Here is a 27,826-nt window from a genome sequence, read left to right as displayed (position 1 = left end):
TATGAAAAAAACATTTATTTCAGGAGTAAAATAAATGATATGTTGCCATACAAAAATGTTAAGAAACGGGACAATGTCAAAACTGTGCCTGCAGAGAGATCAGAAGAACAACTTGCTGGGCTGCGTTAAGGGGTTCTTCAAAACCATGTTCACTAATAAATTCAGTGTTGTTCACTTTGTCTGACCTTGCACTCCTGTAACATACACCTTTATCCCAAATATGGCAGCTCTAGCCCCAAGACAAAAGACTGTATGTGTCTTTTGCCCAAATGATGCGACATATTAGGTTGTTTTTATGATTTGTCCCAAATCTTGTGTGACATCAGATACATCTGAGACATTTTCATTACTGTATATATAATGTACACTGTCCTTCTAAACACAATCTAATGAAATTTTCTGGGCCTAAGAAAAGAAAATATTACTCCTAATGTCTTTTTTGAATGTCAAAACACAAAATATTACTCTTTTTTAGTTATTTTTTTGCTCTTCCACTAAATGCAAAAGGCAAAATACTGTAATTTATATATATATATATGAAATTAATATTCTTATTTGAATGATAACATATTAAGACATACTGTATATTGGGCTGAATAAACTCTGCAGATATAAAATGGAAATGAAACGAACTGCTACAATGAACAAACCTGGAGTCTGACACAAGGCTGGTGAAACCTATCAGACATGAATTGCACATTTGCACTGAGGGGACAAGACTTCACAGTCTAGTCTAAGCAGTATCAGAAACAGTGACTAAGATCCACCAAGAGAACGAGTATCTGAAAAGTGCATGATGATGTGAAACACTATCTTATTTAAAGCTACTGGATTACATTTTTTTTGAAAGTTAAAGCATCTAATAGGCCGCTACAATAAGGTGTTTGTGTTCTCCTTTTAAAAGAAACCTTCCTGCATTGAAATAAAATGCATTAACTGATGAACTATTAGTTTGTAAACACTCGGCAACTTTTAAATATGAATAACCGAAGAACCGGCCAAACTTTTTTATTATTATCAAAGTCTTATTTTGAGAGACTGACAGAACGCACAGTGCACTGGCCAAAAGGAACCCGCCATTGTTCACACAGACCACTGGAATCATGACAGGCCTAAAACAATATGGCAACTATAGTTGTCGTTGTAGTTCTAGCATCGTGCCCAGCTAGGACTGAGCCAGACAGTACTGTAACACCAAGTCAAGACAGGAAGTCACACGGCAACACTGGATAACACCTCGCTGATAGGTAAATACCTATAATGGACCCTTTAGTTTAACAAGGATGTGGAGTGACAGGACTTTAAATAGATCACCTTTATCAAAAACACTCCGTTTCATCCTTTCAGGAAAAAGAATGAAATCTTAAAATATTCCGTTGAGAGAATACGAATGTCCACACTGTCCTTTTCTTGCATTACAAACTATAAAACGGACTCCATATTTTCACAAAACTCATGGTCCTCTAGGTTATATACAAACTTTGTCCGGTCAGCTAGTTTTGGGCCCTCTGTGAGAGAGGGGTAAAACTCAGTCTGTGTCATATGGCCCTCATGTCCCATGATGTACTTCTTGTAGTTCCTGCGTAAGCAATACCACGTGGTGGTGTAGAGGAGGAAGGCAACACCCTTGAGGATGATGGCAAGGCTCACGTACAGATGCCTGTAAGCTACGTTGTCGTACAGCAGGCAGGCACCTCTACTGCCGCACTCTGAACTCCAGAAAAGGCAAGTAGAGTCGATCCCAGCACCAAAGATTAGAGGAGGAGGGATGAATCCTGGAAATTTGAAACAGTGATTGAGCCCACAAACTTTTTGTTTTCCACAAAATAACTCAAAAGAGAAGAAAAACTACGTCACATGCATTCAGTCATTTTTTCTTTTACTTATTTTTCCCGTTTCTTTTCACTGCATGACATAAGTGCGTATGTACACTGTACCCAAAACACTATACTTGTGTTCTGTATATCACTTCTCTTCTCAAACTTAAAACCACTGCTCACAAGATTAGATCTCAAGGATGTTTACTCCGGTTTTCCTTCAGATAAATAATGGCCTTGGCAAAACTGCCTTAGACTGCTTTGCCCCTTATTAATGGAATTAATTATGAAAACTTAAAACGGTCATTTCTTAATTCTATTACTCCTCCCTTTTTAATTCTATTACTCCTCCCTTCTTAATTCTATTACTCCTCCCACCTTCTGAATGTGCATTTGGTTTTTCGCTGTCATCAGCTGTAATGTTGTATGGTTGATGTGATTCACTTGTTCTCAGTGTGGAAACAAATAAAACCAACAAAGCATTTGAGGTTGACTGAGCCATGTATTTGCTCGAGTGATGGGACTTTGGTAAACTTTGGTAAACCTCCACACACTTGCAGTCTTAGCACACACTTAGGCACTGTAGCAGAACCTTCAAATGAGACCCACAATATCTAAACTGAATGCGATATCTGATAAAGAATTTGTTTAACAGCTCTTACCGAGGAGTCGTAGTAAAAGAAACAACACTCCAAGTGCGTATGACTTTAGCTCAGGGCTCACAGTCCTTCAAGAGAAGCAGACAGAATAAACGAAATTAATTACTGTTTTATTTTAATGGATTTTGTGAGTGATCAAACCTGTTGACACGCCCGTCACTGCACACTCATACATTTGTGTCCACAAAACATACCTGATTAGGATGATGACAGAGGGAGTCTGGGCCATGGCTCCGACGAGGCTGCAGACACAGATCACACACAGGAAGATGAGGAAAATCTCCTGGCATCTGGGCATCGGACATTTTCCTGAAACAGCTGTGGCGAGTTCATTCTCGGCAGATATACAAGCACATGCTGTCAGGTTCTGGGAACAGAAAAAGATGAGACTGTTCATCCGAGAACCATTTGAACAACAACAAGTAAATGAGATTACAGGGAAAACATATTATATCTGGCCCAGGCTATTTTCATTTCGGGAGGAAATCAACACAGTGGAACTAAATGATCTGCACTATAAAAAAAAAACATAACATTACTGCTGTAACTGCCCCAGTCAGACAGAAGTAAGAGGGATATTTTGTGCTGCTGAGCTTAGAGCAGTTCTCTCTGCATGTGATTTGAATATAGAAGGCATTAATCTGCAGTCAGCATCTGCTCTAGGAAGAACCACAGTAGCACTTGATTGCCCAGAGTATGCCAGCTGATGACAGAGCTATGATATACTCAGACTTTTTTTTGTACCTCAGACTTTAAAACCCACAGAATACACAGCATTTATAATAAGTTCAAAGAAAGGTTTGTGTCAACTGTAACTGAACTGGTCGTTTTTCTGGTGCACAATCAGATAGATAACTACTGTATCCTTTTGAAGAGAGTGTTAATCCATTCTTATTATCTAAGATTACTGTTACTTGTCACCATCACAAGACAACCACGGACCTGAGAGATGTTTGACATGGTCTGAGGGCTTCCTGTTCCAGCGCAACCAGCGAAGCAGCCGGACAGGTAGGTGATACTGTTGGAGCCGCAGACCGGGCTGATGGAGGAAGTTAAGCAATTGCAGTTACGGATGCACTGAGCTTCTGGTGTCTTGCCCACCTGCAGTGTTCTGAACACAGAGACAGAAAAGCCTGAGCATCCCTTCCCACTGTAAGTACCAACTGTATCTGTACAAGGCACAAACAACATTGAAGAAGCACTCTCAGCCCTTTATTAGTGATATTATGGGTTTCTGGATCACTTTTAACATCTCCATGGAAACTGCACTGCACTGCCAACCTGCTCTGTGGCAGGTAGAGCTCAGGCTACCAAACTGAAAAGTAGTAAAAGCCTAAACCACAGGACAGACAGAAATACTGCTTGTGCAGCGAAGTAACAAGAAATAAAGGCAGTTGATTTATTTCCCCCTTCATGTACTTCCCTCCCTCCCTCCTAATGCACATGCCTATGATGTCTGACACTGTGATAGTCCTATGCTGAGCATTGTTGGGATAAGGGGGCAGCTAACACTTATTTTCATTGTTGATTAAACAGGTAAAATCAAAACAGTTGCAAACCGATCTTTTTGTCAGTTGACCAACTGATTAAGCGACTAAATGTTGCACCTCTAGTTTTTATGTAGTACAAAACTTCTATTATAAAAACACCTATTGAATACTGAAAGCTCTCACTGAGTAATCCAACTCAGATTTATCTTCATTAAATGATATCTACCAATTTAAATAATACATTTGATCAATTTTGCTCCATTTACTTTCAAAAGCTCTTACTGCTGTTCCATTATGATTTTAAGTAAGTGTTATGTACTTGAAAATATTATTTCTTATCATTAAAATGGCTCTGAATTGCTAGACTGTCTTGTCTTCCTCGGTAGTTCTTCAGATCCACTAGGTGGCGATAGGTAGGATTAAAACACTGATATTCAGGATCTGGTAATCCTGAAAAGTCTAAACCTGGAAAAGGGTGATTTTACCTTGAGTTGTTTTGACATACAAAATCCATCTGATTTATCTGATCCTGGACCACAAAATGCTGGATTTTCAAATCTGATCTGATCTGATTGAGATGAAAAGTTTTGAACCCCTGGACCCAGGTGTATACAGTAACATAACTATACATTATCAGTACTTTATTGGCTGTCATCAAGAGTCGAGCTTTCTCTGTTGAATCAAGACGGTTTTTCACACTGAACTGTGCTGATGTCCTCCTGCGGTTCAACTATTTCATCTGCTCTGCTGCAGTAGGCGTGTGACTGGTTAGTTGCTACAGGGCCAGCTTACATCTAGCTAAACTAGAAACTCATGGATCGTCAAAAGACCAGTTATTCAGGAAATTAGTTTTTGAACACAGTCAACTTCATGACAGGGTGATTACGTTGCACTTCAACAGCAGCACCTCAACATGTCACAAATTCAAAATGAAGGTTATCAAATCAAATTTCAGTACTGAGCAAGTGAGGTAAAACACTAATTACATGATAAAAGCAAAACTCTGTGGGGAGAAACTAACTTTTTCAAGCAGCTGCTTTTTTCTTTTGTCAGTCATCACACGACACCTAAAATTTACATGATGACTGCTTACAGTTGTTCCAGCCAGACTGGTAAAAACTGCCTGGAAAAACCAAAAACTGACATTTCTTTCTTACTTGTTGTTGTACGCGACTGTCACTCCTGCGACGGGACCCGTGTCGCAGCCCAGGAACAGCAAGGAAACAAAGCAGGCAGTCGAGATCAGGTTGACCAGCATGGCCATGCGGATCGCTCCCAGAGCAGACAGGTTCAGCTTTTTCACCAGCAGACCACCCATGAAGATCCCCAGACAGGCACATGGAATGGCTGTCATACCTGAAAAGAAAATGTCCCAAAATCTGTTTATTATACAGGAACTGGAAAGCATGTGTGACCACGCATGTGTATGCACTGACACAGACCTAGCAGTTGGTTTGCTGAGGTGGTGGTGAGGTTGAATTGCTGCTCGAGGTATTTCGCCAGAAAGGCTGCAAAGCCAGCCACGACAGCGATCTCCATACAGGCTGCCAGGATGATGCAGGTGAACACTGGGTTCGACAGAAGGTGCTTGGTCACCTTGGGAATCACTAATCATGAAATGATAATTAAGGACAACCATTATTTCCTTCCATGCTGGTTAGCAAGACTGACAGGATTCTGTTGTTGCCTTTTTTGGCACTTCATCATCGCTTTAGCAATTAAGTAATATAAATAATATACAAATGAAATCTCAATGAATAAAATGCAGAGATCTAAAACTGTTTTTTTTTTTTTTACATTGTGCAAAGCAGATACATCGGTGCTAATTCCAGTGAGCTTGGCTTAATCAAGTAGCTTACGCAACAGCAAATTTTAATTATGCTGAGTGCCTTCTACCTCTAGAACCTGTAAGCAGCTGCAGTGGTGAGTACTGAAGCTGCTCAAAATCCTGTACTTAGGTACATGAGTACTTCTTACTCCACTCCATAAGGAAATAATGTATTTTTTGCTCCACTACATTTGTTTCACAGCTGTCATTTGCAGTTAAAGGTTTTACACACAAATACCAAACAGCATAAAAAAATAGTTATAATGATGTCAACCTGCACCAGGTAGAAAATAATAAGGCTGCCCATCTATTGATGCATCAGTAATAGTAATATAAGATAGTACTTTTGCACGTTAAGTTACATGTACTACTTGTGAAGGAGTATTTTTATATTTTGGAATTATACCTTATTATTATTATTATTTATTTATTACTGAATTAAAGGAACTGAATACTTCTTCCACAACCTCGCAGGTCTAACCACTTTGATTTGTACTTTTAAGTTTAGTGTTATTCACACCTGACAAGTATATAAATGAATAACCATGTGCCATGTATATTGCATGTTTTACACATGAATGAATGAATGCAAATTTTCCTTGCATGAAAACACTGGATCTTGCACACTCACCCCTGAGTTGCTGACAGCAGGTGGGGCTGTTGGCAGGCTCGAGGTTGCGTACAACCCCATTGCTGGGCTTTGATGTTTCATACTCTGAACTGAGAGAGGGAGGAAGCATAGCCTGCTCGCTGTCTCCCCCATCCTCTTTCTCCCTGGTTGGCAGTGACTGAGGGAAGCCAAACATCAAGACTGCTGAGCTAAAGAGTAAGGCACCGCACAGGAGGAAGCCTGCCCACCAGGCCCCAATCCACCGTGGGTTGTCTGGAGTGATGCCCAGCTTAGCTGTGAAGAAGCGCAGCAGAAGTCAGCACAGCACATACACAGAGAAACACATAAAATAATGCAACGCTGGAGAAATGTTAAACTCACTGGTGTCAATGAAGATAGCGTCCACATAGAATTTAGTGCAGAGGGAGCCAAGGATGAAGCCACAGGCCGGCCCAAACACCATTGTGGAAAAGACGATTCCTGCATAGAAAAAAAATATCGACTCTGTTTGGTTTGGTCTAATTTCATCCAGTCAGAAATACATGTATACTGACAAAACAATGAAACAATCAGAACAGCTGGGAAAACTGCAAGTGGTGCTCCACATGATACTGATGTACAGGCTACTGAAAAGCTCTGTATGTTGGTAATCACACTGGACACTCTCCCCACTCTGAAGCAGAGGTCATGACTTGTGAACAATGACATAAGAACCCTTTTGGTAAACAAAAAGATACATAAGATACATCTGAGATGCTTGAGTTATGTTTCTATTGTGACTATACCTCTTGTTGGTGAGACAAAGAGGTTTCCTGCAGTGGTAGGAAAATGTTTTTGTTCTATTTTAAGAACATATTAAAGCATGACACAATGTCAGTGAGATCATGAATTGTGAATACATTTAAAAATAAAAAATGTTATGAATGCAGGGCAACAAGCCGATGTTATATGAAAGGCCTTGTACAAATTTGTGGAAGCAGTGTAACACTTTGGCAGCAACTAAAATTATTTTAATTAGTGATTAATTTGTTGATTTTGTTAGTACTTTAGCTACTTTTAGGTCCATAAAAATAGTAAAAAAGTCTTGCTTTGTCCAACCATCGACAATCCAAAACTTAAGACATTCAACTTAAAAATACATGAACACACAAATGCTGCTACCCCTCACATGTAAGAAGCTGAAACCAGAGAATTTTTTTGGCCACATTTCAGCTCTACTTTTATGAGGCCAGTTTTCAGCATGACAGGAAACAGGGCAACATTTTGGTTGCCATGCAAGATAAAACCAACAAAAACCACATGGCAAGTGCAGCGACACACGATTTGCTCGCTATGATCACATGGCTCTGGCCTCTCACCCTGGCCGTGCGACACACTGAACAAACAGATCCAAACAGAGACTATGAGGAAGACCCCTGATAACATAAGCCAGTTTTGTCCCAGTCTGCCCTAGAGCATAGCTATAAATAAAAATGTGTAGCTTGAAAATCGTCATTAGGGTGCTGTCAATGGGGTGAGAGTCTCAGACAGCAAGCAGATAATGAAGACTCAAAGCTTGACTTAGGAGACACATTTCTCCCTGTATGCATGCCCTGTGATCTGCTGTATTATTAGACTGTGCTGCAGAGTGGCGTATGTTGCACACATTAACACACCAGATGTTGTTCTAAGTTTGTCTGCTCAGAAGAATGGGAATGCTAGCTTAATATTACCATCAAAATAAAATGAAATAATCTCTGTTGACGCTGCCTCCTCCTCCTGTGCTGCAACATTGGTAACATCCCCTTCACTGACTGCATGTCAGCCTGAATCTTGCTATTAGTACAATATCTTCAGTAAGACGTTCGAATACCACGAGCAGCCATTTAAAAGACAAGTGTGGAAACTATGACTAACTTTTGTATGTCTCTGCTAGTGCTGAGAGTAAATGCACAATCTGCTTCCTGCCTTGACCACCCACATAGCACGGGAGTCGACGCGTTCTCATAACTATAGCCTCATTCACATCATAGTTTATTTGTCATAAAACAAAATGGCTCACAGATTCATTAGGTGCAGCTCAACAGTCATAAACAGCCTCTTTTAGGCAAGATGATGAGTGAAACCAAAGAAAAGGGCCTTTCATGTTGTGTGACTGGGACGTTTTTCTTCCATAGAACTGAAACGCCTTTGTGGTTGACAGTCAAACCACCACGGGCGTGATGAAGACATGAAGACACAGAGGTGTGTCCAGGAAACATCAGAGCATAACAGGTTATACCCTCTTCCTTGTGTTAGCTTCTAAGATTTTGCTATTTGAAAAAAGGCATAGTGCAGGTTAAGGCTGATTTCTTCTGCTGACAGTCTGCAAACAATACTACAAAACCGAAGTTAAAGTTTACAACAATTAAACTCAGAAAGTAGTGTTTAACAACCTCGAACACACAGGCAGAGGGATTCATACCTATAAACAGTTCTTGGCAACACAGGAAAGAGTTGCTGCAGGACATCAGGGAGTGTTTACTGTGCAGTTTAACAGCGTTTCATGAAGGAGAGCTGCGGTCGCTATGTGCCTATTTGCCTGTGGTGGTGCAAATGAGGCCTGTGCACTCTGTTTTGAGTGCTTCCTTAGAAACTGAGTGTTGCCTTCTCATAGCAACAACATCTCAATTGCTTTCTCCACAGGAAACCTCAAAGAGGAAATTCAGTTAGTGAAATCATCTTCCAGGAGATGACGGCTGAGCTAGCCCACACGTCCACGACTACTGAGAGGATAAATGTTTCTACAGAAATCCTGTCGCTTTGAGATGATGACACTGAAAAAGATCACTCATCTGAGACAGGCCATGCCTCCTTATTTATCTTCTGCATCTGAAGCAGAACTGAGGGACATGAGATTCTGAAGTTGGTGACAATGTCTTCATGAAAGATTATTAAAAATATTTTTATAGTAGTTTTTTCTTGGTCTTAAGGCTAAAGCCAGTGTAGAAAAAGCATGCAGCAAGCTAAGTCTTGCACAAGAGGATTAAACTGGTATGAACATGAACATAAGCAAAGTATGAAGTCCCTCATTGATTCATCACAGTTTTCTTCATGGTTTCCCTCATCCACAAGAGCCCACTCTATTTAATGTTAAATATTATCAATAATAATAATAGTCTATTTTAAAATGCTACATGGAAAGATGGCAAAAAGGACTAGGCACAAACCTTCCATCTTAAATTATCCAGTTTGGCTTAAGGGAATAGTCCACATTTTGAGAAATACTTCCTCCGCGTCTTAATGTAAAGTTAAATGTAAAGGTCGCGTCCAACTGTTTCCCAAGAAATGGTTCCAGTATGTACAGTTACTCCTTGTAAAATAACTAGATGCTGTTTCTCTTGCTTGATGTCTTTATGCTAAGCTATTTGTGTCCAAACTTCACACATAAAAGAACAATTCAACATTTAGTTAAGGAAACAAGATTTTTTTTTTAATTTACCTGAGATATCAGTCTGATATCAGTATGGTAAATATGAAGCCATAACCAGTAGTTGGTTAGCTTATCTTAGCTTAGCACAAAGACTGTAAGCCAGGAAACAGCTGAAATGGGTTAATTTTGTTTTTCCTTCCTATGATATACACACATATACTGTAAATGTACATCAATTTCTCAACTAACTCTCAGCAGGACAGTGAAGGTGTTTCTAAAATGTCAGATGTCCAATCACCAAATGATTTCTGTTAAAGGGGAGTGTCGGTTCATAAACAACTTCCATGAAGGATGCTCTTGTGTATCCTCACTTAGGGCTCCTCCAGGCAGCCTCTCGCTCCTCAGAGCATGAATAATAACTTCTAACATTCTTAATGGTTGGCGGACCGGAACAACTTTAGGATCGCGCAAGGATTGAGGGAATTGGGATTTATCCGCTCACGAGTTTGGTTACTTTTATTAGACATTTCTTTTCCTCATCCACCTCAGTGCTTTCTCCTAATCTTTTAAATAACAGATTCACTCACACTGTGACTGGACAGAAATAAAATGACTGTGACTGTACAAGCTGTAATGAAACATGTTTACCCAGAGTCGCGGGTAATCTTTGTAATACACGGTTTTCCCAAACTGTCTTTAAATCCCTTTTTTCCTTCCAGTGGTCTTTTTTTTTGAGGAAAGTACCAAACTAATTTGTTCATGTTGTAGTTCATCCAAGCCTTTTAGCATCCTCTGAATTATCCTCTCAGGGGAGCATGTCAGTTGTAATTCAATAACAAAGCTGGGCTGTAGCGTTTTTGTCATTCTCTAATTTGTTTAGAAGCCAACAGAAAAGGCTGGGAAAGATACTGTCCATGAGGCACGTGGTTTTCCAGATACTTGATTCACAGATACATCCCGTAACCTACAAGCTACATTTGGAAAGTTGATTTAATATAAATGTTCATTACAAAGGCCCACACATTCTAAGAACACAGAGGGTTGTTTTCAAATTTTGTGAAAGTGAGCATCAGAATCAACATTCCACGTGCAGGACTTGTGGTTTAGTTAAAATATAGGATCCTTGATGTCCTCCACAAAAATAACAGGCATTTAAAATGCAACCAGTTGTAAAGTTTAGCAGCTTTAGACGATCCAAGTCAAGGGGTTGAGATTAAAAGGGAGCACAGTGTGACTCAGTAATCCCCTGGATGTTATCTGCTATCAGTCATCATAGTGATCATGTTGCCAGTACCAAGTCAGAAAAATTTTATGAATGAACTAAAACTCTTAATAATTAGGGACTGCATTGGGTATTCTTTCTGCTTGGTCTGCCTCTGTAAAGTTTTACCTCTTCTCGTTTTTTTCTTGTGCTTTTTTTCACTGCTATATCTGATCTCAATCTCAAAGTCTTCCGGCACTTTAAAGGGAAGTGACAAAATGTGTATCTTACATTTTTCAAAAACATCCACCTAAAGCACCACTTCCCTTTTTATCTCACCACTGCTACCTTATCAGTGACAACACTACCGACACTCTGCAGACTCGGTGGCTCTGACTTAAGGTTGACAGATAAGATGCGAACCTGCGAACAACAAAACAGCTGCTGACACAAAATGCATTAAACTGGGCTTGACAAATCCCTTTACTCAGATCAAAAACGATTCTGTGAACATTCAGCATGACACCAAATCTGAATGTCAAGCATGACTGGAATAGGACAACAATTTATGCGGATAGCGGTTGCTATGCCAAAACATGCAACATCTGAAACATACTCAGTTGTGATCCAATATCAAAACAGCAACTTGTCCTCTGGTAAAAGTCATGCAAAAGTCATCTGTCTATTTTGATGAGGTACAGAGAAGAATAATGGCTATCAAATCTGCCAGTGATCCATAAGTAAGTACTAACAGCATTACACAGCAGCTTTCACTCTTTAAAATCCTATAGGTTAAGTGTGTGCACCATTGCACATTCAATTAATGAGTTGTCAGCTATACTCTATAGCAACCCTGTCGACTCTGCACAGCCAGGACCTAAATGACAAGCCAGAAGTTAAAGTATCATATTCAAATTTCATTACATCAGCATCATCCCGCTTGAACTTCCATTTCCATATGTTTCATCAGCATCATCCCGCTTGAACTTCCACTTATGCCAAAACATGCAATGTTTGAAACATACTCAGCTGTGATCTGATATCAAAACAGCAACTTTACCTCCGGTAACCTTCTAACTCACAATGGAGCAGACAGGTCTTTCAAACAGTGAAACCACTGTTTGAAAGACCTATGGACATATGGTTACTATTTCAATGAACACATTGAAAACTATGAGCATTTTAACCCTGAGGATGAGCAGTGCCCATCCCTGTCCTCCAGACTGTAGCTAATCAGCAGCTCTCAACACCCTGTCACGTTAAGCCCAGTTCTGGCTCAACCCAAGTGTCCGAGAGGTAATGGGAGGTCAACGCCAGGCCTCGCTAAAGGCCTCACTACTGTACCTCATATCAGGGGCCTATTTTAACAGGCTTGTGCAGCAGCACAACATGGTGGTTTTCACTGAGCCTACTGTACAGGCAGTCTGTATTTTACTACATCACCTTCTGTAATTAAGCACAAAACACAGCACTGCTTTACGCAGATGCCTGCATCTCCACTGCTTGACATCCTAATATCAGGCACATCAAGCCTGTTATTGCTATAAATAAGGTTTGGGGAAATGCCACTTCAAGTAACATTTAATGCTGCACCAGTATTTTACATATTTATTACCAATCTTTTCAGACAGATGATAATGCTCTCATACTCTGAGGCACATTAAAGACCATGAAACATTTCTGAAAACCAAAAACAGATAAAACTGTATACAGCACATTCAATACATTAAACTACAAAAGTAAAACAAAAACAGTTTATTAGAGCTGAAAAGATAAATTAAATAACTGACACACACAAAAGAAATCATTAACTATATTGATAATCCATGAATGAGTCTTTGGATGAGAGTAAAACCCATCGCAGCAGGATGGGGAGAAAGAAAAAGAGTTTTATTAGATACAAGGCAGAGCAGAAACAGTGAAGCCCTGTCATGGAAATACAGCTAAAAAACCCGTCTCCTCAGAAAGAAATACTATATCCGGATAAGAAAAATAGGGAAAAGGCAAAGTCAAAAAATGGATGTGATCAAAATTAAAAGTGGGAATGACTGATTGAAAACACTGTAAAAGAATAAGAGACAAAACTAAAAATGTGCAAAAAGCATAAGGGCCTGAATGCACTCTGAAGCCACTGTATGTCTACCTGTAATCAGTTTCTTTTCTCGTGTTGGTCAGTGCCATTCGGCTTTACTTTAACCTTACATGCAGAAACTTAATCGTTGAATCCAATTAACCTTGTGTCATCACACTCCTATTCCAGGAAGCAGTAAAAGCCCCCGTTAACCTAAATGGCATCAGTATTAGTTTGCTTTAACTGGAATTCATGTGTTTTCATGTCCTACAGATTTAAATCTATAATCCTAATTAATGAATGAATCTTCATTTATAGCAACACACAGTAAACTGCACGGTTCCCAGGTCTTCTGTTCAATAATTTTCAAATATTAGGGTAATGCAAGCTTCGACTGTTGTTACAGTAATAATGACGGTCTTCCTGTGCCATAAGATTACATAAACACACTGGGCATGTTTTCAAACACTGACGTGATGCTGGAAGCACGGAGGACTTGGACAGACTGCCAACCCGGTCAACGGCAGGTCAGCAAAGTAAAGAGAGACACACACAGAGACGCAGAGCCCTGTCATTCTGCCCTGCTCCAGTGATCAATTTGTAATCCTGATGTTTGCTTAGAGCTCAGACAGAGTCACACACAGTCTTCGCTATCAGGCAGTCAGGTGGTAGAATGAAGGCATGGAGGAGAAAGGGCACAGTACCAGAGCGTATTTGTCTCTCCACTGGAGAGCTACAGCTGCCCTATTGAAGACGAGGAGCACAGAGAGGTTTGGGACTGTTTGACAGCTGCTGGTAACAGCTTCTTCAGCAGGTGGTTTGGCCTAATTTTCTAGACAGAGTTGCCAACAGACTGTTTTCCCCCTTTCTTCACAAACATGTGAGAAGCAGGCACACAATGTACAGTCAAGTGTACAACACCATGTTTGCCAGCAATTACAAGAGAGCTCTAATTGTGCTGCATCCTGAGGAAGAGGAGAATCAATTGAGCAGGCCAAATGTGGGAGGTGTTCTGAGAAGTGAGAAAGACCAATAATGCTGGGTGATATGGCTGAATGCAGCGAACTGCGCTGTGCAGCAAATGATCAAGTCCTATTCCAGTATCAAATCCACTCATCATACTGAGGGATATTTACAAAACCGGTTACAAAATACTGCATTACAATGTTTTAATTTAGTGGCTTATTTGCCACCACTAATGATGTAAATGAGCACAGCCGCAGCGGCGCTAATAGGAATGCATTTCCATGTACGAGGACCTGATGAATGTGGACTGAAATGGAGCGTAGGAGAAAGTTTAAATTTACTGATACTGAATTTTAATAAACAAACATATTTATGAACTGCAGTCACGTAGTCTTCTGCCAGCCAAATTGGCTCTCATTTCATTCAATAGCTGAATGAAAGGCCTGAACAGCCTGTAAATGTCCCTCACATTCTCCTCTCCCAAAAAGAGAGATGCGATTTAGAAAAACCCTCTTCTTCCTCACTTTTAACACTGGTGATGTCTCAAATGAATAGCAGGTGTCATGCTCACAGCAGTGCCACAGATTTTAAATCTGCCCTCTCCTGGCCTTAAATGCTTATCCACAAACTGCTGCACTGATCAGCCTGTTTAGTAGGTCTACACAGCTCTTTGCCCAATAAAAAAATGTTAAAATATTCAATATGACCCTCACAGGTTGGACAGTTTAAGTATTTTAGCTATCAAAATCCAAAGCTATCCACTGTCACATATTACATGAGACTAAACTTGTCACATAAAGACAACATGGTTGTACAGTACCATCACAATAATCACTAAAGGTTCACTAATAATCTTAGTGAATGATCTCCCAGCCTCACGGAGCCATCGACCAAAAACTGAGCATTCATATTATACAGCAACAACAATAAATAAATAAGCCTGAAAATTTGTTTAACATTGCTGCATGGTGCAAGAAACTACCTTTGACTCAACTGCTACCAAGCTAATCATAACTTAGTTGGATTAGAATGAGGCCAGAGAGAAACAGAGTCACTTCTGTTTGCCCACTGAGTAAATCAAACAGTTAATTATAATCCCTGCCCACCTATTGATCAGAGTCCATTTAATTAGGTATGGTTATCCCCCACTTGCTGCCATCAGTGATATGGGGATTAAGAGCTGAACATGCTTCGGCGTAATCCTTGGAGCAGAGCAACCACTTACACACCATTCAATCAATAAGGTTTGGGATTTGTGGTAAAGCCACAAGCATAGTAACAATCTGTATTTCCTGAGCAAAGTCCTTGTCGGGACTTGCCATACACTCAACTCGTTATTTTTCAGATGGGCAGAAAAGCGTATGGCGAGATCAAGACAGGAGCTGACCACCACCCTGTGTCTCCGTCTGTGTGAAGATCAGACGCGGCAGCTGCATCCTCCACAGCGGGAGCAGAGGAAGGACTGAGAATCTTAATTCAATATAAGAAAGAAAACCAAACAACCTGCCATTTTTGTGGCAACAAAATACTGTTGCTGCTGTGTTTATGATTTGTCCCCTCCTATCTCTTATCTCCATGCTCCTCTCTCAATGGCTGACAAAAAAAATCCCCTTGTTAATCAGCAGTGTCAGGGCCTGACCCAGATTGCCTTGAGAAGGCTGCATGGGGCCACAGGGATTCATGATGGAGAAGAAAAGATGCCAGAAGCATATTCAGGCCAAAATACCAGCTACAGCCACTGATTGTATGATACAGCCTGATGGTCTTATGCTGTATCTGTTATCCAACACTGATCCATTTCACAAAGAGGTCTGACCTATTTACTGGCTTCCAAACTCCCACTTGAGGGGTGAAAGATCCATTAGGGCAGAAAAGGTGTTCTTCATTATCAGGAGAACTTGGTGAAAATGATCTTTAAGGGGTCAATCTCTCCAGATGTGTAGTGCTGGGGTTGGTATGACAAATATACTTTAGAATGGTTTGTAGTGTTGGAGTGATATTTTAATGCAAGCTAGACTCTTTCACAAAAATAAAGGGTAACTGTTTTAAGCCTTTAAAAGTTATCTTCATGAATATGATTGTTTTGCTATTAAAATAATAAAATAATGGGAAAAGGTCCATGTTTTTGAAAGCCCAAGGCAGCATCTTAAAAATGCTCGTTTTCCAAGCATCCAAAACAGCTAAAATCAATATATTTATTTATTTTTTAATTGATAAATGAGCTTATTAAAACTGTTGCCATGTAATTTTCTTTGAACCGACTAATCGATTAACTAGATACAGTAAGTGTTTCAGCATTTACCCTAATTAGCTTTAACTGCGCTAGGTAGTAGTTTATAAGTATAAAAAACGGCTTCTCTAATTATCCTTCTTTTAATTTACAAACTATAAAACATATAAAAAATAAAACCAGCCAACATCTACGAGAAGAGTATGTGTATGATGTTAAAAACAAAGTGATCTGTTGGTGTCTTTGCTTCATGGATCACTTTAAATGTAAACAAACTCATATGATCAGCTGCTTTCCTGTATGCTGTCAAAATAAAATGGGTTATTTAGTGAAAACTTACATCCAATCCCACAAAGCTAGACATCAACCCAACCACAAAGACTGGACAGACAACAGCAAAACATGCAATGAAATAATCACAGTGCAGGCTTCAGACGAGCAGCAGATGATGAGTCCATTTGAGGCTAATACACACCAGAAGTCTGGGCATGTAAAAATCAACCGTCTGAGGTTAATTTAACATTATTAGCTTGCACCCCACTAGATTCATATGACATCTATGTGTAAACAAACAGCCCTTCAAAGAACAGCTACTGAAAAATCTAACAAAGATTACTAGGAGACAAATGCGCTCTGTATGCTTTGCCTCATCATGGTGCCAGACTAAGAGGTGACCTTATTAGATTCAAGGATGGCAGATTCAAAACCCTCTGCTCAAATGTAATGAAGCTTTCATTTGGGGCAGTTACTAATCAATCACTAAGACTTCCCATTTACCAAAGCTCGCTCCCTCTCCTCAGCATTATGCCGGCTCAGTTCCCTTCTGACTCCTTGAGTATTTGGGGATAATAACTGATTAGCTTTGAGACAGCAGCAGCATGTTGTTGACCAGTGGGTACAAGACAATCTCATGTTCACTACCCTCTCTACCCTCTAGGACCACACTGAAAGCAACCGAGCAGGGGGGCGGCCGCTGCGTCTGGGCCTGTAGCACAGTGTAAATGCTTCTGGGTCATTCAGCTCATAGTGTGGCAGCAGCACAATGCTGAGCATCCCGTCACACGTGGCAGAAAGATAAGCCCATAGGGGAGCAGCGGCTGGCTGATGAACATTTACCGCAATGCCGATCATTGTGTTTAGATGAAACAAACTAGTGTTGCTAGGCAAATCCAGCATGGAGATTATGGCAGGGATGGAAAAACCTATTTAGAATCTAATCCACCAGGATGACATTAACATGTACAGAGTTTAAGTAGCTTATAAATGCCCTGCCGCAGCAACAGTTCGGAGTCAGAGCATTTTAGCAGGAACGTTGACAGTCTCTCGAGGATCCCCCGGAGAACTCTGTCACCGACTACCGCAATCGGCTTTGCTAACAACCCTGAAGTTAAATATGATGTTGAGCGAAAGTAGAACTATGATGAATTATGGCATTAGAGATTTGCTGAAATATGTAAGTTTGAAGAAAAACACATTAGCTGTGGTGAAACACAGTGCTAAGGTCTGAGAATAAAAAGGGCCTTTGTGTTTGTTTTTGTTTCCTTTGTTATCCCTGCTTTAGTAAAGAGAGAGAGAAAGAGCAAGTCCACCTAAAATCACAGTATGTTTTTCCAGTCAGAGTTCATTTGAAAGTGACTGTAAACTGTGACTATAAAAGGATTGTCCTTTAGCATTCAGAACTGAATGGGAAGACTGGTGTATGCGTTTGATTGACAGCTGAGGTGACGGCATAGAAACTTAATGTCATGTCATAACATAATAACAATCATCTGTCACTGTCAAATCAAAGACAGGTTTAATTAGCAGAGCTTCTGAAGAACACGGGCCATAACTTAAACCATCTGAACTAAACTTGACAGGTAGGTTTTTCAGCTGTTTCATGTGCTACAGCTGACAAGCTAATTAGCTAGCCTGCAAAATGACGCTTAGAATGGCAATAAAAAGCAAATGTGATTGGTCAAAGTCATTCTCTCTAATGTGTAAATAGCAGCTGTCTGACAGTTAGTGACATAATGATTGCTTTGTGCAAAGAAAAATCCAAATGAATGAATCTGATTAGGGATATTTAAAGGTGTTCTCTAACAATGTCCACAGAAAACCCGTGACATTTCAAATGATATGGTGCTGTCATTAAGCAAATAAATATAAAATATAAATTTCTCCTGAAAGGAAGTCATTTTTCCCCACATTAGATGCATGGGTGTGGTTGGTAAGTCCACAACTCTGGTCTGGATTGACATATGTGAACAACTACTCTACTGATTACCACAGAGTTTTGTACAGACATTCATAGTCCTAATGAGTCTGTTGATCCCTTTACATTTACCATCACCAAAAAGTCAAAATCTGAGTTTGTCCAAAGCTTTATGACCAAATACATGCAAAACTAGGTGCAAAACTCACACTAACAAATATTAGTATGTAAACACATTAAACTAACTGTCACTGTCACTGTTGCATGCTGATGTTAGCATTTAGCTTAATGCAGCACAGGGCCACAGTAAAGCCTCATAGAGCTACTAGCATGGCTGCAGGCATTTTTCTAAAACACAAACACGTGGTATGTATAGCTTGCATAGCAGATAGAGTGTGTATGCTTTAGGAGGAAATAAATAATCAATTACTTTAATTACTTCTTTATAATGACCAGCGAGAGACTGTGTCACTTACTGCTGCTGTTGTACTCTCCATTAGACCTTTTCTGTACATTTTCTACTGTATATGTATTACGCAACAAGTGACACCCACATTTATAAATCTGTGGGATTTCACATAAAAGGCATGACATGAATTAAACTTAAATTGTCTTAAACTCCACCATAATGTAATGTACTGTAACACAGAAGCTACATACTGTATGTTACAGTTCAATGATGAAATCCTAATCTGGCTGTTTAAAAGCTTCTGAAACCTGAAAAGTCAGCGGGGATGAGATTGTGCTGTACGATACACAACATCAGCTCCAAACCCTTCTCTGTGTGTCCTGTACAGTATATTTACCCAGCTGGGGGTCCTGTGGGAACATTCAAAATTAGCAGTGGGTAGTGAAAGGTCACAGAGCAGTAGGAATGGAGATCCTGTTGACACAATTTGTCCAGTCATATTTCTGTCCTTTGGTCAGAGACGAGTGCCCACATCTAGAAATGGGAAACAAACCAAAACAGCATGACCCCATAAATTATCTATGTTAATGTCTGACTGCTAAAATGTGATGTGGCGACAATGGTTTCAATCTGGTTGCTAGAGATGTCCTTTTAAGAAGAACAGGCACCATGTAGCAGCACAAGCTGCTAAAAAAAAACAAAAAACAAACAAAACCCAGGGAACATATTTTACCAGAGGCACCCTCTGAAGAGTCACAGCAGACTTTTGCCTGAGTGTGTTTTACAGGTGTTTAAACAGGAGTGTCTGCAGCAGTGAAACCGGTAAAAGCAGGCAGTCAGAGCCTCCGGAGGAGTTGTTTTTCAGAGGCCTGTATGGTATGCATGTGTGTCCCGACCCACTCAGTCCCACCTCATGGCTGGCTGGTTGGCATTCCTATCTCCCTCTGTAATTATGGCTCTTCTCCAGGCCTCTTAGTTCAGCCTTTACTGCACTGCCATGCTCCTACAGGGCGGGACCTGTCTCTGATGAAGGCGCACACTTTTCACATTTCCATTTAGCTCAGGCTCTAATTTTAACATCAGTGTATCACTAAACAAAAATATGCTTTGACAACAGTGACAGGCAACAGTTGTTGTCTTCATGGTACAGACCACATGGACTTAGCATGTAAAAATTAGAGCACACAGGGGGATCAGAAATGTTATACATTATGTGTTCATACGGGACAGACACCTGTTAGTTGTGCTGCGAGACACATTTCAGGTTAAGGTTTCTGGTCTCAGTTTCAAAAGCTGTTATTTTCTGTCTAAGTGCCTCTTACCCCACTCCTAAATTGCACCCCAAACCTCTCTGCAGAGGCAAAATAGCCTGAGAGAGACAATAGACTGATTAACTTTCATTTATCTACATTTATCTTATTCTAAAATAGATAATTTTGTGTTGTTAACTTTTTAATATTATGGGACTTACAGTATACAGTGATGTGTTTACAGACAGTAAAAAATGAAACATAAGACCAAAGCCTACGAAACTTGTACAAACCCCACAGGAAATAAGCAAATATTTGGCAATGACAGTGTTTCAAAACTTTGTCGCCACCACTATAATAATGAGAACTTGACAAACCGATTAAATACACTATCAGCGTGTGAAAAGAAATGTCACAGAATTTCAGACAATCGACTCCATTCATGCAGTTGGGGGCACATGACGCGCCTGCAGCAAAAGGATTAGGACAATCAGCTGAGCGCGACTAAATACCACATTGTTCCTCGCTGCTCACTGCTTGTTTTTCCTGCAGCCCTCTATACAGCTTATCATAGCACGACAGACCCAAATTGCTCCCTCCTACACCTGCCAAAGTTCAATCACTCACAGTCCACTTCCCAATGTAAACTGCTAACAAGCCACTATGGTCATGCCAAAATGTGCCTACTGTTTTTTTCTTCATTGTTTCAAACAGCACCTCAAGGAACTCATGTTCACTTTCATGTTAAACACAGCAAACTGTGATAAAGAGGATCAGCTTTGGACCTGAGATCACAGAGTGCACACTGCTGTCTTTGTTCACAGGTCGCATCAGTATTTTGACTGACAGAAGGCAGCGACACAGCACGCTGCTGCGTGAATGTATCAGAAAGGGCATGTGCCAGCCTGAACTCATCCTCCATTCAGGCTCTCATTGTCTCTGCTCCACGCTGATAACAAACAACACACACCATGCAGACACATCTCATCTACTGTAAAAGGCTGATGTGGCAGTCTGTCCAACAAATTACAGGCAAGTCAGAGTCAAAACAAAGACATACTATTACACATATTGGCGGCCATGGTTCACAGGGAACTTCTCTGCTCTTCTGATTGGCACCATGCAGGAACATTAGTCTCTGAAAGTTACAATTTTTAACTTAACACAAAACCTTTTGGGGAAACAGTTCTTGCCAACAATTAGATTCAAAGAGTGACAGCATGTCTGTATGGTAAATAGGTAGCAGGAGCTAGGAGCCAACATCTGTTAGCAGAGTAACAATATCTCACTGGCTGGTTCTGCCTGCAAAACATTGGATATACAGAAGATTGCACACAGCAAAAGCTACGGAACTGAAAATCCACCATGGCTTAATAAGAAAAGTATTAGAGTAACACAGCAAAATATACACATCACAGCAAACCCTTATTCCTTAACAGCTAATGTGTTTTGCACAGAAAGCATTTTGAATGCACAGTTAAACCTGGAAGAGGCACATCAGCAGCGTCGTGCTTTTGAGAGAGGACAGTGAAGCAGAGACTCTCAACCCACATCAGGCCTCTTTGCCAGTGAAACAGCTGTAACAGCGATTGAAAAGCTCCCAGATGTCCTCACCTGGTGCTCAAGTGAACAGGCCTGTGTTTGGAACAAACGGCGACGTGCGCAGCAGACGAGCACACGAACAATATATGCCTTGGCTCAAACCACACAAACATCAGTGGCAATGAACAAACACATTCATGGTTGACTTTCCTCTGTACCATTCTTACTTGCTGTGGAAAGTGAGTGTGCTGCAGTAGATTACTAATTTCCACTGTTTCCCTAAGCACTGCTGATCTCAAACCTTCCTTCCTAGTGGCCTTTGGAAACCAGACTTTTGTTTTTTTTTTAACCTTTTTTTCCAACAGGTTAGGTGTAATCACATTATGAGTGTCAAACTATCATGGGAATATTGATTTTAGGTGTAATGACAATATGGGGACAATGAGTTGCCTTGGTGGAGTTTTGTGCACTCTGAGTGCTGCCAAGTTAAATACAGTTTTAAGAAGATAGCTCACCTATATAGAGTGAGGAGTCTTTCTTCTTCACATGATCATCGATGTAGGACACCCCTAGAGGCTGCACCGGCGTGGCTCCAATCCCCAGCAGGACCTGGGCTCCGATCAGCAGCAGGTACATCATGTTGGTGTTCGGCTTGTTGGCGCATACAGTGTCCTCAGCATGTTGGTCCCTGCTGCTGGTGTTGGCGCAAACATCCCGACCCACATCAGTCCTCCACGTTTCCCCAATCTCATACTGATTTGTTAGAAACTCTGGGAGAGCTGAGAGAAGGGCGCCAAGTGCCATGACAATGCCCCCACAGCCTATCAGGCGGGGCCGGTGCGCTTTAGCCCCAAAGTAGCTGACAAACAGGATCAATGCCAGGTTGCCTATTTCAAAGCTGCTGGCTATCACTCCAACGTCAGCGCTTTGCAGGTTGAACCGTCGCTCCAGGGTGGTCAGCACACTCAACTGAAAACAGCCACAGAGCACAAATCAAACAAGGATTATGGGAATGATGCTGAATGGAGCTGAATGGAGCAAAAATATGGTATAACTCTACAACCCCTGAGTTAGCATGCATCTTTTATACAGTGGTAGTGGCAGTACTGTAGCTAGCAGGTCTTCCCTCACAAAAAGTGATTTAAAAATGAATGATACCCATTGCTTGACTTGTGACATGCCACCACTGCTGACACATCTGTCAGCTCCATCTAACACATTTGCATATTAGGAGAAACCATGTGTGTTTTCATCACTCATGCTGTGTTAAAATGTGTCTTTCCATTGGAATATCCTGCATAACAAGCTGCTCAGTGTGGCTCCTCCATGCTAACAGGCTTCTGTTTCTGGTTAGTCAGACACAGCAACAATTACTTCCATGCCTTTGGTTAGAACGGTTTGTCACAAGCTTCTCTCTCTTTAACCAGCTGTCATTCAGACATGAGTCTACCAGTAACTTCAAAGTCTGCAGTCTGTCAGATGTGATTCACAGGTCAGTGAACTCTAAGGCCATGTTTATTTTCAGGATATACAAAGACAATGAGCATATACAGTATGTTTTGTTAGACACTAAAGTTCCATCACAATGTTTCAAAGTAAAGTGTTTCTCTAATGAATCTGAGATGAAGCAGAGCACAGATGTGTTTGCTTGTGATATGTGGGAACAGTCTCTCCGTTTCATGTGACTCAGTGTCACATTTGAACGGTTATTAAGCTATTTTCAGATTTGTGCCAAACTGCACTTGAAAGGGCATTAACATTTCCCCAACTGTTTCTGTTAAGAGAGGTCTGACTGAGCTCCAAAAAAAAAAATAAAAAAAAATCATGGCATCACAAGCATCCCTTTCTCAAAAACGTGATTTCATGGCAAGATAAATCAATTTTAGAGTTTACTGTTGAAAATGATTTCTATTAAATACACAATTATGCGAATGTAATGTACACAGTCCATCTACGTGCAGTATATTGGAGCAGAAGTTGTTTAAACACATAAGTGAGCTTTGGGGCTCAAATTTTCTTTATAGCATTTAAGACTACAGTTGATGCGCTACAGGTGAGCAGATATTAAGTTATACATTATACAGCCTGTTTGCTTTGTTTGTGAAGTTTGAAAAACGATGTCTTCTGTGACTTTTAGGAGTCAGAAGTGAAAGACGGTTGTTCTTCCAGCTGCTCTGACTGCAGTGACTCCTTCACTACAGATGAAAACATGGGACAATGATTAGTGGGAGCGGTTTGTGCTGGAGTCCTTCGGTGAAGTTGAGTGGATGGAAAACTTCAGAATGAGTCATGTTGTTTCTGCCCCTTGGGCGCATCTTCCTCACAAATGTGGACACACTGGACCGACTGCATTTACGCCTGGCTGGCTCTGCTCCAGCTGGGATTTGATGGCAATGTCGTTTCATTCTGTTCTTGGAAACAATGCCAAGCCCAAACAACCAGTTGGCATTGTGGCTTTAGCTCTGCACAGACAGCAACACTGTAGTAAAGTATAGTGGAAGGAGTGAAGGCCTCATCCAGTCCAGACAGATCCCATCCAGTTATGGGAGACCTGAGTAAGTGGGTCTGCCTGACAGCTTCTGCAGTAGAAACACTCTGGATGAGTTAAGCTTATCAACATGTCTGGAACAGGCAGCCTTCGAGGAGAACTAAAGCCAGGATAAGTTATATAGGAAAAACCAAGTGGATTGTATACCTGTTAGTGGTCACAGCCACATTCTGCCTGGATACCTATAGTAACGGAAGTCTTGTCTGAGCAAAAGGAATCGCAACCTTTCAAGATGTACTGACAGGGTCCATAGTATCAGCAGGCAGAAAAACACCGCTCAGTGTTGACATTCACCTCAGCCCATTAAGGTTTAGCACTGATGTGAAAGGGCTGAAATGGTGAAGGCTATTTGTGAAGGCAAGTTAACACTCACAACTTCAGATTGTTCCTGCAAAACCCAGAATCCCAATAACAGTTATTTCCATGATTAATTAATGACTTTGTCTATAAAATACCAGAAGTGGTGAAACTTATCATTTGAGAAGCTGGGCTGTTTTCAGTTTTGCCATAAAAAACAATGACTAAGACCAGGTGTTATGGTTTAGTCCCACTCACCAGGAGGGTGAGGGAGAACTGAGATAGGACTCAAGATTGCCGACCCAGGTGCAAGTAAAAAGGTGGTTTAATGGTGGGAAATGCACAGTAACAACGTATCATAGTCCATGTACAGAAACCAGCAAAGTAGGGCAGAGATGGTGGAGACCAGGACGACCAGGGGAGCAGACAGGCTAACAGCAGAAACCAGGAGAGGGAGGAACAGGACGGACAGGTGAATAGACAAACTGACTAGGAGGACTGGCGAACGAAAAAGGAAATCCACAGCACAGGAACTGTCAGCGTGGATAACAAAAAGAATGTCCAGCTAACCACATGGACAAAACACAAAGAGATCCACAGCACAGGAACTGTCAGCGTGGATAACACAATGACGTACAATACATACCACGAAAATAAGTCTAGGTCTTTTACGGGGTATGCAAGTTAATGCGATGACGGAACGTCTGCTAGAAGTATAAATAAGGAAGTAGGTAATCATCGGGATGCACCCCAGCTATGCGCACCGACAAACGAGTCGCTAATTATTGAATGCCACACAGCTGAGGTGCAGATCCTGCAAGATCAAGAGAGCAGAGGAGAGAAAGGCGGAAGAGAGACAGGTCGCGCCGAGCGGACCTGACACCAGTTGCCGATTAATGTTTTGTTGACTGAACAAGCTGAGTAATGTCCTCATTTCACCTTTACATACCACTATTTAACAATGTCAGTAATTCAGTGTGTTGGTTGTAACAGATGGATTAAAACTGTTCTCTCCTTACACCTTCTGTTAGTACTAGGGCTTATTAAAATGTGTATGATTATGAAAATGTTTATTTTCATTATCAATCAGCCAGTGATGACATCATAGTCAAATCAGGAGTTCTGTGGTATCTGCAGGTTGATTCCTGTTCAGTTGCAGGCTGCTAAATCAGGACACACAGCACAAGTGTCTTGTATACCTGATAGCTGAGTTTTGTCCCTTTGCTACCAGTTCACTTTTTAAGTCCTATCATCCAATCAGAGATTACTATTTGGAGATGAGCTCACATGATGTCAGTGAACCAGGTACCTAATGCCCTGCCCATGTAAATGAGCAGGGCATGAGCTCACCTAATGTCAGTAAACCATGTACCTAGAGCCCTGCCCATGTAAATGAGCAGGGCATGAGCTCACCTAATGTCAGTAAACCATGTACCTAAAGCCCTGCCCATGTAAATGAGCTCTGTGGTGATGAGGAAGCAGGCCATAGAACCACATGCATTTGTATAGGTAAATGGTTCCAACCCCTACCTCTGGTCTATTGTTCAGACTGTGTGAACAGGTGTCCAAAGCTAATGTGCCATAAAAAGCAGAACAAGTGTGATGCCACATTTATCAAAAACAAACAATAAAGAGCAAGAACATCCTCTTTAGGAAATCATCCTGACTGTGAGTTTCAGCGCTGCCCTGAGCTGCAGGACGCCTGATGCTCAGCAGGTCCGCTCACAAAGAAGATAAGATGTTCCACTCCATACATGGTAAAGGCATTTAGGGTTTAGTCTATTAAGGGTGAGTAAGCATTGTTACGATTCTAGGGGAAAAACATCTCTAATATCGAAACTATGTGATCACAGTGGCTGCCTGAGGCTCCGGAGCTCCTCCAGGACGCGCTGAGGAACATTTCGGGGCTCTCCAGGGAGCCGTGGCCCACAAAATCTATATCAGAGTCTCTGCATGCTTTGAAATCTGTCTGCGTTTGGGCGTTTTCATTGCAAAATGCCAGTAAAAGTACGCATTTTAAGGTGTTATAAGTACAAAGAACCGTATTTGTCACCCCAGTCATCTTTGTCATTAGTGTGGGTAACAGTAAAAGTGAAAGTGAGTAAAGCCCAATAAATAGGAAATAAGAAGGATGGGAGGGGAGATCTCTGACCTTGAATGACATTTTGGGTAAAATCAGCCAAGTGCCTCCCTAAATATAATAAAACATTTCCTAATAATTCTAGCGGGAGCGTTCAGGTAACTCTGTAGTTATTGGCTGTATGGCTGATTAGAAACAGGCTCAATTTAAGTTGTGATATAGTAAAGAAAAATGAAATATAAAGGCATATAAATATTTTCTCACAATAATAACAAACCAGGGACAGCTGAATAGCATGAAATGTGTCCTGCAGGTTGTACTTCACTGAGCTGGAGTTTTCATCTGACCTAACCTTTCTGCTGCGCGTTATTTAGTCCGACGCGCGCAGGCAAAGCCCAGGCTGGGATGACCCAAGTGTGACCTACATCAGTAGGGTCTCCCAGTTTACACCAACAAGAGAGGTCAGTCTCTGAGTCCTGCTATATGAGCTGGGGTTGTGTTGCACTCACCAGGTATGCTCCGACGGTGCCCTGCGCCAACATCAGGGCACATTCCGCTATCAAGAATATCTTGATATTCGAGAAGCACGAAGGATTTTTGCGGAGACTGTTTACTTCCATGTCGCCGCTGCTCCGGTCCGAGTCCCCTTGCTGCTTCACCTGCATCTTCATATACTTTTTAGCCACACAGCACCGCGAGGACCCAAGCACACAATAGGATGGCCGCGGGGAGACACTGGCAGGCGCAGTGTGTCGCTGTCCTTTAGAGACTACATTCGCGGCGCTCCCGGTCGTTTTGTCTCCTGATTCAGAAATTTGTCCTCGTTCATTTGACAGGCTAGGAAACACACATCCACACTCCGTAGGGCTCTGCTGCTCGCCTGCGCCTAAACATCGCCTCTTTCTCGACGCACAGGAACGTGTGAACTCCCTGACGGTGTTTGCAAATGCACACGTGAATCTCTGTCAAACAGCATGTTTCCGTCGTGGTGTTTTCCGGGTTTCCGCTGCAGCTGAAGGTTTAACACTCAGTCTTTTACGTCTCTTCTAACTCCTGCCGCCACTCCGGGCTGTCATGGTACTCCACGTACAACGAGTGCGCTCTGTTTCTGAGCTCCCACCTCTCTCTCGCTTTCTCTCCTCTTGTGTAGACGCGTGCACGGCCCTAGAGGCGCTGTGTAGCAGCATCACAAGTCTGCTCAAGTTGCCTCTGACTTGAAAAATCACTACAGTAGTCCTGTGGG

At 41.3% G+C, this 27,826-nt stretch overlaps 1 protein-coding gene across 1 annotated transcript; it reads right to left on the bottom strand.

The window, feature by feature from the left end:
* On the bottom strand, positions 1 to 27,789 carry slco3a1a (solute carrier organic anion transporter family member 3A1a). The gene is made up of 10 exons (XM_020613945.1): positions 27,093 to 27,789; positions 22,174 to 22,627; positions 6,786 to 6,884; positions 6,426 to 6,698; positions 5,409 to 5,573; positions 5,124 to 5,322; positions 3,419 to 3,587; positions 2,671 to 2,843; positions 2,480 to 2,544; positions 1 to 1,775 (listed from the first exon to the last, which is right to left on the bottom strand). Exons 1-10 carry the CDS (start codon positions 27,252 to 27,254, stop codon positions 1,423 to 1,425), a joined length of 2,112 nt encoding a protein of 703 aa, XP_020469601.1. The 5' UTR covers positions 27,255 to 27,789; the 3' UTR covers positions 1 to 1,422.
* Positions 27,790 to 27,826: the final 37 nt, after the last annotated feature.

This window comes from Monopterus albus, unplaced genomic scaffold (genome assembly GCF_001952655.1).
Source record: "Monopterus albus unplaced genomic scaffold, M_albus_1.0 scaffold5.1, whole genome shotgun sequence".
NCBI classification, from domain to species: Eukaryota; Metazoa; Chordata; class Actinopteri; order Synbranchiformes; family Synbranchidae; genus Monopterus; species Monopterus albus.
This window is presented reverse-complemented; position numbering and strand designations above follow the sequence as displayed.

Coding starts and splice junctions, on each gene's coding strand:
- slco3a1a (XM_020613945.1), bottom strand. CDS start 27,254: ATGAAGATGCAGGTGAAGCAGCAAGGGGACTCGGACCGGAGCAGCGGC. Junction 22,628..27,092: donor GCACCGTCGGAGCATACCTG/GTGAGTGCAACA, acceptor GGCTGTTTTCAG/TTGAGTGTGCTGACCACCCT. Junction 6,885..22,173: donor AGACTCCTCACTCTATATAG/GTGAGCTATCTT, acceptor TTTTCTATGCAG/GAATCGTCTTTTCCACAATG.